At 47.6% G+C, this 17995-nt stretch overlaps 1 protein-coding gene across 2 annotated transcripts in view; it reads right to left on the reverse strand.

The window, feature by feature from the left end:
* Window positions 1-17995, reverse strand: part of UNC13D (unc-13 homolog D) — a 157066-nt gene that overhangs the window by 90267 nt on the left and 48804 nt on the right. Inside the window, exon 1 of one of the 2 annotated variants that reach the window (XM_069752048.1) lies at window positions 8309-8600. The exons of the other annotated variant lie outside the window; for it this stretch is intronic. Coding sequence (XP_069608149.1) covers window positions 8309-8362 — 54 coding nt within the window. The 5' untranslated portion in view covers window positions 8363-8600. Of the gene's footprint in view, window positions 1-8308; window positions 8601-17995 lie in introns of those variants that run through there. 2 annotated transcript variants of the gene reach the window in all.

Below are 17995 nucleotides of genomic sequence, written 5' to 3' on the forward strand. Positions count from 1 at the left end.
CTGCTGTACGCCTCAGATTCAATGCACAAACCACGTGGCCTTTGACCCCAGCAAAGGCGATCCCAGACTGTTGTGTCACATTGTGGTGGAGAACGCGGGCATACCGTGGCACAGGCGACAGCATGGAAGACGTGGTGAAAGCCTTAGTACAGTCCACTGCCGTACAGCAGCAGGCCACTGCCGCACAGCACGAAGCTAATCGCTTGATGGCCGCACAGCTGAAAGAGATAGTCGACATGACGGTTGCAGACCGCCAACTTCTCCAACAGGTGGCGCAGCGTCTGGCGAGCATGCCTGTTGCGGACCCGGAAGCAGAGTCCAGAAAGATCCATGTGAGTCGATACTGGCAAAAGCTGACTGCAGAAGATGACGTCGAGGCATACCTGACAACGTTTGAGCGGACGGCATTGAGAGAGAAGTGGCCGAAGGCACGGTGGGCCGATTTGATTGCCCCGTTTCTCTCCGGCGAGGCCCAAAAAGCTTACCATGATTTGGACCCAGAGGTCGCTCAGGACTTTGAGAAGCTGAAAGCTGAGATCCTGGCCCGGCTCGGTGTGACGACGGCTGTCCGGGCACAGAGGGTACATCAGTGGACATACCTGCAAGATAAACCGGCGCGGTCTCAGATGTTCGACCTGATCTACTTGACAAAGAAATGGCTGCAACCCGAGGTACTGACAATACTCGAAATAATCCAGCGGGTTGTCCTGGACAAGTACCTGAGAGTACTACCCCCAGCGCTGAAAAGGTGGGTAAGCCAAGGAAATCCCACGACAGCGGATCAACTTGTGGAGTTGGTCGAGCGTTATTCCATGGCAGAAGGACTTCCCGACGACACCGCCAACCCCCGGTCTGTGCCTCCTCCTCGTGGAACCGGTAAGACTGTTCCAGGGACCACGGGTGAAGGAAAATCGCTTAAAACTGTGGGGGAGGAGCCCGGGACTGCTCGCACTCCGAGACCAAGAGTATTGGACGGTGGTCTCAGTAGGGGACCTGTTAGGTGTTTCCGCTGCCATGAGAAGGGTCATGTTTCTGCAAACTGTCCTGTTACCGCTGAACCCATGCAGTGCGACGTTATAGACTCTAAAAAACGCATGTCTTTGGTTACACAGCTAGTGAGTGTTAATGCGGGTCAAAATGATACAGCGAAACACCTGTGTGAATTATCTGTTGATGGGAAAAATGTTGTGGCATTACTAGACTCTGGAAGTGTGGTGACTCTGGTGAAAGCTAGTCTGGTGGCACTTCCATCTGGTCCGTCTGACAAGTTTTCTGTGACGTGTGTGCATGGTGACACCTGCTCGTACTTAACAGCGGTCATATGGATTTCTACTCCCTAAGGGTCAGTGCAGCACAAAGTGGGACTCGTTCCAGCATTGTTACAGGATGTAATCCTGGGCAGGGATTTTCCCTACTTCTGGCAGTTGTGGGAGAATCAGTTGCTCCTTCACGGTAGCTGTACCCGTGAATCTTCTCCCATGCCATCTGGAGGTCCCGAGTCCCTAGAGGAGACCCCACAGGAAGATGTTGCTGGGGAGGTTAGTGAATCTAACCTTCCGTACCCCTTTTCCATCATGGCGGGGGAAACGGAGGAAACTGAGGAACCCCAGCGAGAGGCGGTGGCAGATAGCCATCCGGCACCCTGCCTGCCAGATTTGGGGGTCCAGGTGGATGACTTCCACAGCGAGCAAATGAAAGATCCTACCCTGACTCCGGCTAGGAAAAATGTAAAAATGATAGATGGGGTACCCGTAGAACCTGACACTAGGCTAGCGTACCCGTATATGGTTCTTGAAAATGATTTGCTCTACCAGGTAGAAAAAAAAGGGGAAGACACAGTGCAACGGTTAGTGGCACCCAAACCTTATCGGCGGAAGGTACTGGATTTGGCCCACGGACATATAATGGGGGGACATCTGGGGGTACAGAAAACCACAGAAAGGATATTGCATTGTTTTGTGTGGCCTGGAATACATTATGATGTGCGTAACTATTGTGAGTCCTGTCCAGAGTGCCAAATCGCGGCCCCTAAATCTCGGTTCCGTAGCCCTTTGGTACCCCTTCCTATCATTGGGGTCCCTTTTGAGAGAATTGGGATGGATTTGGTTGGGCCCCTTCCCCGATCCGCACGTGGGCACCAACATATCCTCGTCATCGTGGACTATGCCACTCGTTACCCGGAAGCCGTCCCTTTGCGTAACACAGCTACCAAGACGATCGCCAAGGAATTGGTACAAGTGTTTAGTCGGGTGGGAATTCCAAAACAGATACTCACCGACCAGGGGACTCCCTTTATGTCGAGGGTAATGAAGGAGCTCTGCAGGCTCTTACAAATAGACCCGTTGCGTACGTCTGTCTATCACCCTCAAACAGATGGCCTGGTTGAGCGCTTCAACAAAACCTTAAAACAGATGCTCCAGAAGGCGATAGACAAAGATGGGAAGAACTGGGATTACTTGTTACCCTATTTGCTGTTTGCCATTAGGGAAGTTCCCCAGTCTTCCACAGGGTTTTCGCCTTTCGAACTGTTGTACGCCCGTCGTCCCCGGGGACTGCTGGACGTCGCAAAAGAAACCTGGGAAGGTCAAGTCACTCCCTTTAAAACGGTGATCGACCATGTAACACAAATGCAGGATCGTATTGCCGCTGTCATGCCCATTGTTAGGGACCATATGTTACAGGCCCAGGGAGCCCAGAGGCAAAGTTATGATAGAGGCGCTAAGGTCCGTACATTTGCACCCGGCGATAGGGTGTTGGTCCTAATCCCTACGGTGGATAGTAAATTCCTGGCGAAATGACAGGGCCCATTTGAGGTCCGAGAAAGAGTTGGTGAAGTGAACTATAAAGTGTACCAGCCGAGTAAGAGAAAACCGGAACAGATTTATCATGTGAATCTGATAAAATCCTGGAAAGACCGCTCTGCTCTAACGGCGGATCTGCCCCGTCCGGTTTGTTCACCTACCGTACCGGAGGTGCAGGTTGCCGAGACTCTCTCAGAACGACAAAAATCTGAGGTTAAGCAATTTTTGTTACAGAACCGACAGTTTTTCTCCGAAAAACCTGGCCGGACTAAGTTGGTGAAACATGAGATTGTCACAGAGCCTGGCGTCACTGTTCATGTGAAGCCCTACCGGATTCCGGAAGCCCGCCGTGAAGCCGTCTCCCGGGAAGTGATGGCAATGTTGGACTTAGGAGTCATTGAGGACTCGCACAGCGCCTGGTCCAGTCCAATTGTGTTGATACCTAAACCGGATGGCTCCATCCGGTTTTGTAATGACTTTAGGAAACTGAATGCAGTTTCTAAATTTGATGCGTACCCTATGCCCCGTGTCGATGAGTTGATCGACCGGCTTGGTAAAGCCCGATACATTACGACCCTGGATTTAACAAAGGGGTACTGGCAGATTCCTCTGGCCGAGGCGGCCAGAGAGAAGACGGCATTTGCTACACCGGAAGGTCTGTTCCAGTATGTCTATATGCCGTTTGGACTTCACGGAGCTCCCGCAACGTTCCAGAGATTGATGGATCGAGTCTTGAGGCCTCACAGACAGTACGCTTCTGCCTACCTGGATGACATCGTAATTTACAGCATGGACTGGGAAACTCATCTCCAGAAGGTACAAGCGGTGATTGATGACCTGCGAGATGCAGGTTTAACGGCAAACCCCAAGAAATGCCACATCGGGCTTGAAGAAGCCCGATACTTGGGCTACGTGATTGGCCGAGGAGTGGTTAAACCCCAGATCGACAAAATACAGGCAATTCAGGGCTGGCCACAACCAGTGAACAAAAAACAAGTACAGGCTTTCCTGGGGATTGCCGGCTATTATCGCCGGTTCATACCCAATTTTGCAGCCACGGCTACTCCCTTGACGGATCTTACCAAGGGGAAGGGTTCTGTCATGGTAAAATGGACCTCAGCTGCTGAAGAGGCCTTCCACAGCCTGAAACGGGCTTTGTGCTCTCAGCCCGTACTAGTGACTCCTGATTTCAGCAGCGAGTTTGTGGTACAAACTGATGCCTCTGATACTGGTGTCGGAGCTGTACTTTCCCAGGTGAGGGACGGAGTCGAACACCCGGTCCTCTACCTCAGTCGGAAACTGAATGTACATGAGCAGAGGTATGCGGTGGTTGAAAAAGAGTGCCTAGCCATTAAATGGGCTCTCGACTCCCTCAAGTATTACCTGGCCGGTAGGAAGTTTAGGCTGGTCACAGACCATGCCCCTCTCAAGTGGATGCACCTCCACAAAGACCGTAATAGTCGGGTAACCCGGTGGTTCCTTGCCCTGCAGGCTTACTCTTTTACGGTGGAGCACCGACCTGGGGTGCAGATGAGGAACGCCGATGCCCTATCCCGAGTGCACTGTTTCAAGAGTGTTCTTGCTCGACCGGAGTGGTCTGAGCAAGGGGGGGGATATGTAAGACTCATGCTGGTGTGGTAGTTGGAGGCAGGTATATCTCGCCCAGGTGTTTGTCCTATGTGAATTAGGCCACTCAGTATCTTCAGGGTGCTAATGGGTTAATAAGTGCAGGAATAAAAGATGACCAGCTGGGGGTTTCCAGCGTCAGCCTGGGGCACACAGATTGCCTGTCTGTGTGAGACAAACGTGAGTGAGAGCTGTGTTCAAGAATTGTGTAATGTTAGCTGGGTGGGAGAAGCCCCCCCCAGCTGTTGAGATAGCAACGTGTTGGTTTAGTTAGCGCCGAACAGGCTAGGATTTATTTTTATGTTTTGTTTTTCTATGTTGCTTTCACGTTAATAAATCTGACCTGAGGTCAGCTTGCTCAGAAACCTGCTGTACGCCTCAGATTCAATGCACAAACCACATGGCCTTTGACCCCAGCAAAGGCGATCCCAGACTGTTGTGTCACACAGCCTACTGGCATTTCTAATTTTTGTAAATGACATACCAGTCCATTAATGTGGATGATTGTCCTAATAGACTTATGGCTACGCTACATGTAGTTTATTGACGGGCCACCCTAGGGTTCACATCAGAGCATTGCAGGGATATTAGAAGAAGCCGCTGTGGAGTGGAGGCGCCAACATCGCTCTCTCTAGGGTGCCAACCTCCACTGTTAGGTAGGGAGGTTGGCACCCTAGGGTATTAAGTAGGGAGAGGTCAGCTGCTAGTCTGCTGTACCCCATTGACATGATCGTTCAGCTACCTACCTACTATATATGCTCCATCATTTATATAAAGTCTCGCTTGTATACTGGTTTCAGATGGTTATTTCACTCTTGGCACATATTGTCAGTGTATTATCACCAGAAAGGCAGTTAGGCGCCACTATCGAATCCCTCTAGAGTGCCAACCTCTACTGGTAGGCAGGCTATAGAATAGGTATCAGGGTAGGGTATGGTTAGTATTCCCTCGATTCATCTATATATATAATTGCCTAAGGGTTTTTCCGTCTGTCTGTCTGTCTTTCTGTTTGTCTGTCTGTCTTTCTGTCTGTCTGTCTGTCTGTCCTGGAAATCCAGGCTCTCTGATTGGTCGAGGCCGCCAGGCCTCGACCAATCAGCAACGGGCACAGCGACGATGATGTCATAATGGTTGCCATGGCGACGATGATGTCATAAAGGTTGCCTCGACCAATCAGCGACGGGCACAGTCTGCCGCGAATTCTGGAATCATCATAGTCCATATACTACGGGGACATGCATATTCTAGAATACCCGATGCGTTAGAATCGGGCCACAATCTAGTCTTTCTATATTATCCTAACCCTTTTTGTATGTATGTCTGTTTTTGGATGTTATACATCCTTTTAATGCATACCTAATAAAAATCGTTTTTTAAGGTCTTTTTTCTATGATTATTGCACTTATAGAGACCACACGTTTATGATTTTTGTGAGCTACTACAAGCATGGGCTAAATTAATAAAGATAGAAGAAGAGTGGGCTCTGTGGGGTCAAAAGTTTAAGGGGGCTGGTCAGGGCCGGCTCCAGGTTTTTGAGGGCCCCGGGCGAAAGAGTCTCAGTGGGCCCCCCCTTTAACACATACCCCGATTCATGATCGCATATAAACACAGCCATGTAGTATATAACACTGCCCACGTAGCATATAGCAGCCCATGTAGTATATAGCACAGCCCACGTAGTATACAGCACAGCCCACGTAGTATATAGCAGCGCAGCCCACGTAGTATATAGCAGCGTAGCCCACGTAGTATATAGCAGCGCAGCCCACGTAGTATATAGCAGCGCCACTCACTCAGGCACTGGAAGGACTAGGAGCTCCTCCTGAATCTGCCTCATAACTTCAGCAGCACAGCAGCCAGCCAGGGGCGGAGAGCAGAGCAGAGAACGTGCTCTCTCCGCCCACAAACAATGTCACACTGGCTGCCTTCTCTTAACCCCTATGTGTGCCTGCCTGGCTGCACTCACTGAGTGGGAAGATGCTTGTGTCAGAGCTGGCACATAGGGGTTAAGAGAACGCAGCCAGCAGTGACTTTGTGGGCGGAGAGAGCATGTTATCTCCTGCTCTGCTCTCCCAGCTGTATCTATGAGAGCGTGAGTGGGCCCCCCTCTCTCCCCAGGGCCCCGGCATTTGCCCGCTGTGCCGGGTGCTGACGCCGGCCCTGGGGCTGGTAAGAGAAGGAGTGTTGATAACAGAGCAGACCTATATATTATCTGAGAGGGGGTGGGGGCAATTAATCAGCGTGAGACACCAAAAGTAAAGGACCCGCCCTCTCACCCTTTTATTTGAGAGTTCAAGTAAGGTTGGATTATGGAATATGGTGGATAGGGGTGTTGCTGGGTCATTTCGAAAGTGGTGGTGAGGGGGTTCTTAGAGTTGATGGCAAAATTGTGGTAGGGAGGCTGTACATCGGGTGGATGATAACCTCTCCTTTATGCATGGATGTTGGTTAATTGCCTGGTGGATTTTGGGACTCTTCAGGGTGGTGTCCCTGGTGAACGGTGTTATGGAAAAGGTTCCCGGCAACAAAGGTGCCACTGAGCTTGTTGTTACACCTGGGGGTAACGCTGGATGGTTCATTTTTATTTATTGGTTTCCACCAACCTCCTTACTTACACGTTATTTATTGTTGTACTAGATTGTGGCCCGATTCTAACGCATCGGGTATTCTAGAATATACATGTCCCCGTAGTATATGGACAATGATGATTCCAGAATTCGCGGCAGACTGTACCCGTCGCTGATTGGTCGAGGCAACCTTTATGACATCATCGTCGCCATGGCAACCATTATGACATCTACGTCGATACTGTGCCCGTCGCTGAATCAGAAACGTGGGATTTCTACGTCCTTTATGACATCATCGTCGCTGTGCCCGTTGCTGATCAGAGACACGGGATGTCTACATCCTTTATGACATCATCGTCGCTGTGCCCGTCGCTGATCAGAGACGCGGGATTTCCAGGACAGACAGACAGGCAGACAGACAGACAGACGGAAAAACCCTTAGACAATTATATATATAGAAGGTTTGTATAATTAAAGGTCCACTTGGCTAATTAATCCAAAGAAAGGTGGTATGAGTGTTTATTGCGTCGGGTTTGGTGGTTGTAAGGGGACAGTCGAAGGGAAGCCTCTACAATACTGCAATCAAGGGAACCTGACAGCAGTATTTACCCCTCGAAGGTATTAGGGGAGCTCCTTATTCTATTTTGAATTACACCTATAGTAGCACTAATTGCTCCTTCAGTATGTTTCAAGCCAATGTTTAGTGTGGGTGTATGGTGGCCTGACCAGTCCTGGCAAACTGTCACTCAATTCAAGAGAGGGCTGGTATCAAGTCCACAGTGGAGTGATTGACATCACTGCGTGTGCAAGGAGAGCAGGAAGGGGAAGGAGAAATCGATCTTCTTGTTCATCAGGTCAGGTTATTGCCAGTAAATATTTTTTTTACCAGCAGTGGAATAAGGTACGGTATTTTGTTTTTATGGATTGTCTAGGAATTTTTGGATGGTTGGCAACCGTGACTCATATCAGCTTATAAATGCATATTGATGTTAATTGGGGAAGGAAATAATCCCCTGGCCTAGTATGAACAATACAATCCTCATGTTACTGATTTTACTTCCCTCCACCCAACATCTACTATCAGAAGACCCCCTTTGTGAATTTGGCCAAGTTTGATCTAATAGCGGTGTCAGCTTAAGAACGATATGAAAACTTAATCTGGAGGCAATCCTCTCCAGAAACCAATAAAATCGACAGAGCTGATTTTGTTACATACACACTGTTTATGCGAAGTGCAAAAAAATAATTTTAGAATTAGAAGGGCAGACATGAAAATAAGCAATAATGTACAAAACCATGTAAGTGATAACTTACCTCTGAGTTATTTTCCGGTGATGAATCATCACTAGAGATGTCTGGGGAATCCATATGTTCCAAAAAATGTTGTACAGACTCTACTATTTCATTGGGCACCTTCCTGTCCAGATAATCAGGCGCTTGTAACTGTGTTGCTGTTACTGATATGTACTGTCACTACTCTAATATGTCCCTATCTGCATTCAAAGTAAAAAAGATTCTAGCTACTGGACTTCTCAGAACAAATGCACACCACCACCCTTCATGATGGCTCATGCGTGGTCCTCACAATTCTCTTATTTCTGGCAGTTCTGGTCCTCACTAATCTAGTGTTTCTCATAATTCTACAGTTTCAAAGAGGAAACCACAAGTTTATCTGTTCTGAGGAAGTGAAGCAGTAAGTGTATGATATATCGGACTGACATAGACTTGATGGGGAGGAGGAAAGCCCCTAAATCCGTTGCCTTATCCCCTCATTGGTCAAACAATTGGAATAAAAAAAATTAACTTAATATCTGGTTGGGGTTACCACAACTTCTGAAAGTGGGATGTACATGAAACTCTAGATGCAGTTTCATGGGGTACTTATGCAGTAAATACAAACATTCATAGAAACAGATCACTTTTTTGCACAAAAAAACACAAAAGATAAAAAGAAAAAAAATGAATAACTAAAATCACACACAAGCCACGTTATTATACTTCTGTGACACCCCTGGAGTTCGGTTGTCACAGTGGTGTTGCCTTTCTCACAGGGAGGGTGATGCCATGCTTGGAAGTGACAAGGATCCCTTTAACAGGTAACCAGTGCACACAACACTGTTCTGGCTCCAGGCCAGAAGGTGGAGCTCGAGACCCAGTTTCAGGGGAACGTCCCTAAATATATTCTGGCTGGAGAGGGAGTTAGTCAGTCTCTGAGAGAGAGTCTGTCAGAGAGGAGTAAGGAGTGAGGAGTGGAAAGCTGGGGCCGTGCAGATACGTGGTTCTGCAGCTCCAGGAAAGAGAAGAGAAAGACAGAGCAGTCGGTGAGAGACTGTGAGGGGAGAAGAGGCAAAGGAGAGGAAAGATACTGGGAGTGGAGCTGCGAGAGAGCTCACTTCAGAATTGGCGCAAGTAACCGGAAGCCAGAATTCTGAGGTTGTTGGGGTAACTGTATGCGCCACAGCACAATCCAGTGGGCAGGAGATTCCAAGTCGCCTGTCCACCAATACATCTGAAGGAACAGCAGCAAATTGAGCCCGGAGCCGCCACAAGTAGGGACACCTGTAAAAAGTCTCGAGTTACCTGTAATGCGGATATTGTCCTGTTAATAGGACAGAGAGAGAAAATAAGGATCTTGTGTGAAGCCTTAGGCAGCAAGGGACTACAACACAGAGTAAGGAAGGCTTCCAACTCCACCTTGCTAGGGGAATTCCGAATCACTTCCAGGCTGGCAGAACCTCACCATCACCTGTGATCCATACCCTGAACTGTGGCTGCATACTACCAGTAAAATGTAAAGAGACTGCAACCTTGTGTCCTCTAATTCTTTCCACCACTACACTGTCTGTCATCTTTGCCTACTACAGCGGGAGGCCTGGGGACTAAGCTTCACCTGTGGGTGGCCATATCATCCCTGCTGCAATAATATCATCCCCAGTGGACCCCATTAAGCAGCATCGGTCATGCCTGACGGAATACCACAGGTGGCGTCACGAACAAACTTTATTCTTTATCCACAACAACCCCTTTAAAGACCTTCCCTTTAACTTGGACGCCTAGGACCATGGACCGGGTCACTGCCACCGTGACTACCCCCTTAATGACCACCGGACCTGGCCCGAGTACCTGAAGGTCCTAGCGGGCGCTCTACTTCGGTCACATGACTTTCTTACATAGGACCTAGTCTTAGCCACATGTCCTAGGCCAGGGGTGTCAAACTGCATTCCTCGAGGGCCTCAAACCATGCTTGTTTTCAAGATTTCCTTAGCATTGCACAAGGTGCTGGAATCATTCTCTGCAGGTGATTAAATTATCACCTGTGCAATGCAAGGAAATCCTGAAAACATGACCTGTTTGCAGCCCTCGAGGAATGCAGTTTGACACCCCTGTCCTAGGCTATCAGGAATAAAGCAAACACAACACTTGAAAATAATCTGGTAAAAACAAATATAACTGAAGGTGATGAATGTTTCTCCAGGTTTTCATGTTTTATATCGGCTTGTCCATGTGTATAATATAAAAAAATATGTAATGCTAAAGTGACTAAAGAACATCTTCACTGAAAAACTAAAAATTAAATTTTACTTTAGAGGCAGAGTGTCACTCCGATACCTAGCTAAAAGGCTACTTACCTAGCAAATAAGTACCAAGTTCTTACTAATCAGGAGCACGAACAATTAAACAGCTATCTACAGCTAGGTGTCCTTTCCTCAATTAATTCATGACTTGTGCAACACTGGGGATGTCATACTCTGATACCAATTAGAAAACATTAAAAAAAATGGGCAGCACAACTTTAATAGTAAATTTATATGCAGGTGCACAAATGCGCTATGTGGCCAACATACAAACATATACATACAGGCAGGGCCGGCTCCAGGTTTTTGAGGGCCCCGGGCGAAAGAGTCTCAGTGGGCCCCCCTTTAACACATACCACGATTCATGATCGCATATAAACACAGCCATATAGTAGATAACACTGTCCACGTAGTATATAGCAGCCCACGTAGTATATAGCAGCGCAGCCCACATAGTATATAGCAGCGCAGCCCACGTAGTATATAGCAGCGCAGCCCACGTAGTATATAGCAGCGCAGCCCACGTAGTATATAGCAGCGCAGCCCACGTAGTATATAGCAGCGCAGCCCACGTAGTATATAGCAGCGCAGCCCACGCAGTATATAGCAGCGCAGCCCACGTAGTATATAGCAGCGCAGCCCACATAGTATATAGCAGCGCAGCCCACGTAGTATATAGCAGCGCCACTCACTCAGGCACTGGTAGGACTAGGAGCTCCTCCTGAATCTGCCTCATAACTTCAGCAGCACGGCAGCCAGCCAGGGGCGGAGAGCAGAGCAGAGAACGTGCTCTCTCCGCCCACAAACAATGTCACACTGGCTGCCTTCTCTTAACCCCTATGTGTCCCTGCCTGGCTGCACTGACTGAGTGAGAAGATGCTTGTGTCAAAGCTGGCACATAGGGGTTAATAGAACGCAGCCAGCAGTGACTTTGTGGGCGGAGAGAGCATGTTATCTCCTGCTCTGCTCTCCCAGCTGTATCTATGACAGTGTGAGTGGGCCCCCCTCTCTCCCCAGGGCCCCGGCATTTGCCCGGTGCGCCGGGTGCTGAAGCCGGCCCTGCATACAGGTGCTTCTCACTAAATTAGAGTATCATCAAAAAGTTAATTTATTTCAGTTCTTTAATACAAAAAGTGAAACTCATATATTATATAGAGTTATTACAAACAGAGTGATCTATTTCAAGTGTTTATTTCTGTTAGGCTGGGTTCACTGTTATGTTTGCTAATGACAGGTGTTATGAAGGCAATCCAGAAACACAGTGTGCTTAGCGATCAGAGCGCACACAGTGATCTGACAAATACCCAAAAATACAAGAACGAGCTCTGAGACGTGGAAACTCTGTAGACTGCACACCTGATCCTATCCTAAACACAACTAAAAGCGGCTGTGGATTGCGCCTAACAACTACCTAGGCAACTCGGCACAGCCTAAGAAACTAGCTAGCCTGAAGATAGAAAAATAGGCCTGACTTGCCCCAGAGAAATTCCCCAAAGGAAAAGGCAGCCCCCCACATATAATGACTGTGAGTAAGATGAAAAGACAAAACGTAGGGATGAAATAGATTCAGCAAAGTGGGGCCCGATATTCTAGGACAGAGCGAGGACAGTAAAGCGAACTTTGCAGTCTACAAAAAACCCTAAAGCAAAACCACGCAAAGGGGGCAAAAAATACCCACCGTGCCGAACTAACGGCACGGCGGTACACCCTTTGCGTCTCAGAGCTTCCAGCAAAACAAAAGACAAGCTGGACAGAAAAAAAGCAACAAAAAAACAAAAGGCACTTAGCTATACAAAGCAGCAGGTCACAGGAACAATCAGGAGAAGCTCAGATCCAACACTGAAACATTGACAAGGAGCAAGGATAGCAGCATCAGGCGGAGTTAAGTAATGAAGCAGTCAACAAGCTCACCAGAACACCTGAGGGAGGAAGCTCAGAAGCTGCAGTACCACTTGTGACCACAGGAGTGAATTCAGCCACAGAATTCACAACAGTACCCCCCCCTTGAGGAGGGGTCACCGAACCCTCACCAGAGCCCCCAGGCCGACCAGGATGAGCCGCATGAAAGGCACGAACAAGATCGGAAGCATGAACATCAGAGGCAAAAACCCAGGAATTATCTTCCTGAGCATAACCCTTCCATTTAACCAGATACTGGAGTTTCCGTCTAGAAACACGAGAATCCAAAATCTTCTCCACAATATACTCCAATTCCCCCTCCACCAAAACCGGGGCAGGAGGCTCAACAGATGGAACCATAGGTGCCACGTATCTCCGCAACAACGACCTATGGAATACATTATGTATGGAAAAGGAGTCTGGGAGGGTCAAACGAAAAGACACAGGATTGAGAACCTCAGAAATCCTATACGGACCAATAAAACGAGGTTTAAATTTAGGAGAGGAAACCTTCATAGGAATATGACGAGAAGATAACCAAACCAGATCCCCAACACGAAGTCGGGGACCCACACGGCGTCTGCGATTAGCGAAAAGTTGAGCTTTCTCCTGGGACAAGATCAAATTGTCCACTACCTGAGTCCAGATCTGCTGCAACCTATCCACCACAGAATCCACACCAGGACAGTCCGAAGACTCAACCTGTCCTGAAGAGAAACGAGGATGGAACCCAGAATTGCAAAAAAAATGGAGAAACCAAGGTAGCCGAGCTGGCCCGATTATTAAGGGCGAACTCAGCCAACGGCAAAAAGGACACCCAATCATCCTGGTCTGCAGAAACAAAACATCTCAGATATGTTTCCAAGGTCTGATTGGTTCGTTCGGTCTGGCCATTAGTCTGAGGATGGAAAGCCGAGGAAAAGGATAGGTCAATGCCCATCCTACCACAAAAGGCTCGCCAAAACCTTGAAACAAACTGGGAACCTCTGTCAGAAACAATATTCTCAGGAATGCCATGCAACCGAACCACATGCTGAAAGAACAAAGGTACCAAATCAGAGGAGGAAGGCAATTTAGCCAAGGGCACCAGATGGACCATTTTAGAAAAGCGATCACAGACCACCCAAATGACTGACATCTTTTGAGAAACGGGAAGGTCAGAAATGAAATCCATCGAAATATGTGTCCAAGGCCTCTTTGGGACCGGCAAGGGCAAAAGCAACCCACTGGCACGAGAACAGCAGGGCTTAGCCCTAGCACAAATCCCACAGGACTGCACAAAAGTACGTACATCCCGTGACAGAGATGGCCACCAGAAGGATCTAGCCACTAACTCTCTGGTACCAAAGATTCCAGGATGACCAGCCAACACCGAACAATGAAGTTCAGAGATAAGTTTATTAGTCCACCTATCAGGGACGAACAGTTTCTCTGCTGGACAACGATCAGGTTTATTCGCCTGAAATTTTTGCAGCACCCGCCGCAAATCAGGGGAGATGGCAGACACAATGACTCCTTCCTTGAGGATACCCGCTGGCTCAGATAAACCCGGAGAGTCGGGCACAAAACTCCTAGACAGAGCATCCGCCTTCACATTTTTAGAGCCCGGAAGGTACGAAATCACAAAGTCGAAGCGGGCAAAAAATAACGACCAACGGGCCTGTCTAGGATTCAAGCGCTTGGCAGACTCGAGATAAGTCAAGTTCTTATGATCAGTCAATACCACCACGCGATGCTTAGCTCCTTCAAGCCAATGACGCCACTCCTCGAATGTCCACTTCATGGCCAGCAACTCTCGATTGCCCACATCATAATTACGCTCAGCGGGCGAAAACTTCCTGGAAAAGAAAGCACATGGTTTCATCACTGAGCAATCAGAACCTCTCTGTGACAAAACCGCCCCTGCTCCAATCTCAGAAGCATCAACCTCGACCTGGAACGGAAGAGAAACATCTGGCTGACACAACACAGGGGCAGAACAAAAACGACGCTTCAACTCCTGAAAAGCTTCCACAGCAGCAGAAGACCAATTAACCAAATCAGCACCCTTCTTGGTCAAATCGGTCAATGGTTTGGCAATGCTAGAAAAATTACAGATGAAGCGACGATAAAAATTAGCAAAGCCCAGGAACTTTTGCAGACTTTTCAGAGATGTCGGCTGAATCCAATCCTGGATGGCTTGGACCTTAACTGGATCCATCTCGATAGTAGAAGGGGTAAAGATGAACCCCAAAAATGAAACTTTCTGCACACCGAAGAGACACTTTGATCCCTTCACAAACAAAGAGTTAGCACGCAGGACCTGAAAAACCATTCTGACCTGCTTCACATGAGACTCCCAATCATCTGAGAAGATCAAAATGTCATCCAAGTAAACAATCAGGAATTTATCCAGATACTCACGGAAGATGTCATGCATAAAAGACTGAAACACAGATGGAGCATTGGCAAGTCCGAACGGCATCACTAGATACTCAAAATGACCCTCGGGCGTATTGAATGCAGTTTTCCATTCATCTCCTTGCCTGATTCTCACCAGATTATACGCACCACGAAGATCTATCTTAGTGAACCAACTAGCCCCCTTAATCCGAGCAAACAAGTCAGATAACAATGGCAAGGGATACTGAAATTTAACAGTGATCTTATTAAGAAGGCGGTAATCAATACACGGTCTCAGCGAACCATCCTTCTTGGCTACAAAGAAGAACCCTGCTCCCAGTGGTGATGACGATGGGCGAATATGTCCCTTCTCCAGGGATTCCTTCACATAACTGCGCATAGCGGCGTGTTCGGGCACGGATAAATTAAATAATCGACCTTTAGGGAATTTACTACCAGGAATCAAATTGATAGCACAATCACAATCCCTATGCGGAGGTAGAGCATCGGACTTGGGCTCTTCAAATACATCCTGATAATCAGACAAGAACTCTGGGACCTCAGAAGGGGTGGATGACGAAATCGACAAAAATGGAACATCACCATGTACCCCCTGACAACCCCAGCTGGATACCGACATGGAATTCCAATCCAATACTGGATTATGGGTTTGTAGCCATGGCAACCCCAACACGACCACATCATGCAGATTATGCAACACCAGAAAGCGAATAACTTCCTGATGTGCAGGAGCCATGCACATAGTCAGCTGGGCCCAGTATTGAGGTTTATTCTTGGCCAAAGGTGTAGCATCAATTCCTCTCAATGGAATAGGACACCGCAAAGGCTCCAAGAAAAACCCACAACGTTTAGCATAATCCAAATCCATCAGATTCAGGGCAGCGCCCGAATCCACAAACGCCATGACAGAAAACGACGACAAAGAGCATATCAAGGTAATGGACAGAAGGAATTTGGACTGTACAGTACCAATGACGGCAGACCTAGCGGACCGCTTAGTGCGCTTAGGACAATCAGAAATAGCATGAGTGGAATCACCACAGTAGAAACACAGACCATTCAGACGTCTGTATTCCTGCCGTTCAACCCTAGTCATAGTCCTATCGCACTGCATAGGCTCAGGTTTAACCTCAGGCAGTACCGCCAAATGGTGCACAGATTTACGCTCGCGCAAGCGTCGACCGATCTGAATGGCCAAAGACAAAGACTCATTCAAACCAGCAGGCATAGGAAATCCCACCATGACATCCTTAAGAGCCTCAGAGAGACCCTTTCTGAACAAAGCTGCCAGCGCAGATTCATTCCACTGAGTGAGTACTGACCATTTCCTAAATTTCTGACAATATACTTCTATATCATCCTGACCCTGGCACAAAGCCAGCAAATTTTTCTCAGCCTGATCCACTGAATTAGGCTCATCGTACAGCAATCCGAGCGCCAGGAAAAACGCATCGACACTACTCAATGCAGGGTCTCCTGGCGCAAGAGAAAATGCCCAGTCTTGAGGGTCGCCGCGCAAAAAAGAAATAATAATCAAAACCTGTTGAATAGGATTACCAGAAGAATGAGGTTTCAAGGCCAGAAATAGCTTACAATTATTTTTGAAACTTAGAAACTTAGTTCTATCTCCAAAAAACAAATCAGGAATAGGAATTCTTGGTTCTAACATAGATTTCTGATCAATAGTATCTTGAATTTTTTGTACATTTATAACGAGATTATCCATTGAAGAACACAGACCCTGAAAATCCATGTCCACACCTGTGTCCAGAATCACCCAAATGTCTAGGGGGAAAAAAAAAAGTGAACACAGAGCAGAAAAAAAAAAAAAATGATGTCAGAACTTTTTCTTTCCCTCTATTGAGAATCATTAGTTTTGGCTCCTTGTACTGTTATGTTTGCTAATGACAGGTGTTATGAAGGCAATCCAGAAACACAGTGTGCTTAGCGATCAGAGCGCACACAGTGATCTGACAAATACCCAAAAATACAAGAACGAGCTCTGAGACGTGGAAACTCTGTAGACTGCACACCTGATCCTATCCTAAACACAACTAAAAGCGGCTGTGGATTGCGCCTAACAACTACCTAGGCAACTCGGCACAGCCTAAGAAACTAGCTAGCCTGAAGATAGAAAAATAGGCCTGACTTGCCCCAGAGAAATTCCCCAAAGGAAAAGGCAGCCCCCCACATATAATGACTGTGAGTAAGATGAAAAGACAAAACGTAGAGATGAAATAGATTCAGCAAAGTGGGGCCCGATATTCTAGGACAGAGCGAGGACAGTAAAGCGAACTTTGCAGTCTACAAAAAACCCTAAAGCAAAACCACGCAAAGGGGGCAAAAAATACCCACCGTGCCGAACTAACGGCACGGCGGTACACCCTTTGCGTCTCAGAGCTTCCAGCAAAACAAAAGACAAGCTGGACAGAAAAAAAGCAACAAAAAAACAAAAGGCACTTAGCTATACAAAGCAGCAGGTCACAGGAACAATCAGGAGAAGCTCAGATCCAACACTGAAACATTGACAAGGAGCAAGGATAGCAGCATCAGGCGGAGTTAAGTAATGAAGCAGTCAACGAGCTCACCAGAACACCTGAGGGAGGAAGCTCAGAAGCTGCAGTACCACTTGTGACCACAGGAGTGAATTCAGCCACAGAATTCACAACAGTTCACACTGCGTTTATATGGCACGTTAGACGGACTATGTTACACTGCGGCATAAGCACGGTGTAACGTAGTCTGTTAAGGCCGCCATTAATTCCTATGTCAGACGCATCGCCATTGAGTGACGGATCCTGAGACGCGGGCTGCAGCGTTTCCGGGTCCGTCACTGCTAGCGCAGATAGAGCTAGCAGATGCTCTATCTGCGCTAGCGTGCTGCCATACCGGCACTTGCGTTTACAGCAGCCCGTTACCGTATGTGTTGAACGGGCTGCTGTAAACGCAATGAGAACCCAGCCTTAATGTTGATGATTATGACTTACAGCCAATGAAAACCCAAAAGTCATTATCTCAATAAATTAGAATCATTAACAAAATCACTCATCTTTCCATTAATATGCTTGAAAACAGCACTCTGTGTACAGCCAGCTTCTTTAGCAATGACCTTTTGTGGCTTACC

The sequence above is a fragment of the Ranitomeya imitator genome, chromosome 2, assembly GCF_032444005.1.
Source record: "Ranitomeya imitator isolate aRanImi1 chromosome 2, aRanImi1.pri, whole genome shotgun sequence".
Taxonomy (NCBI): Eukaryota; Metazoa; Chordata; class Amphibia; order Anura; family Dendrobatidae; genus Ranitomeya; species Ranitomeya imitator.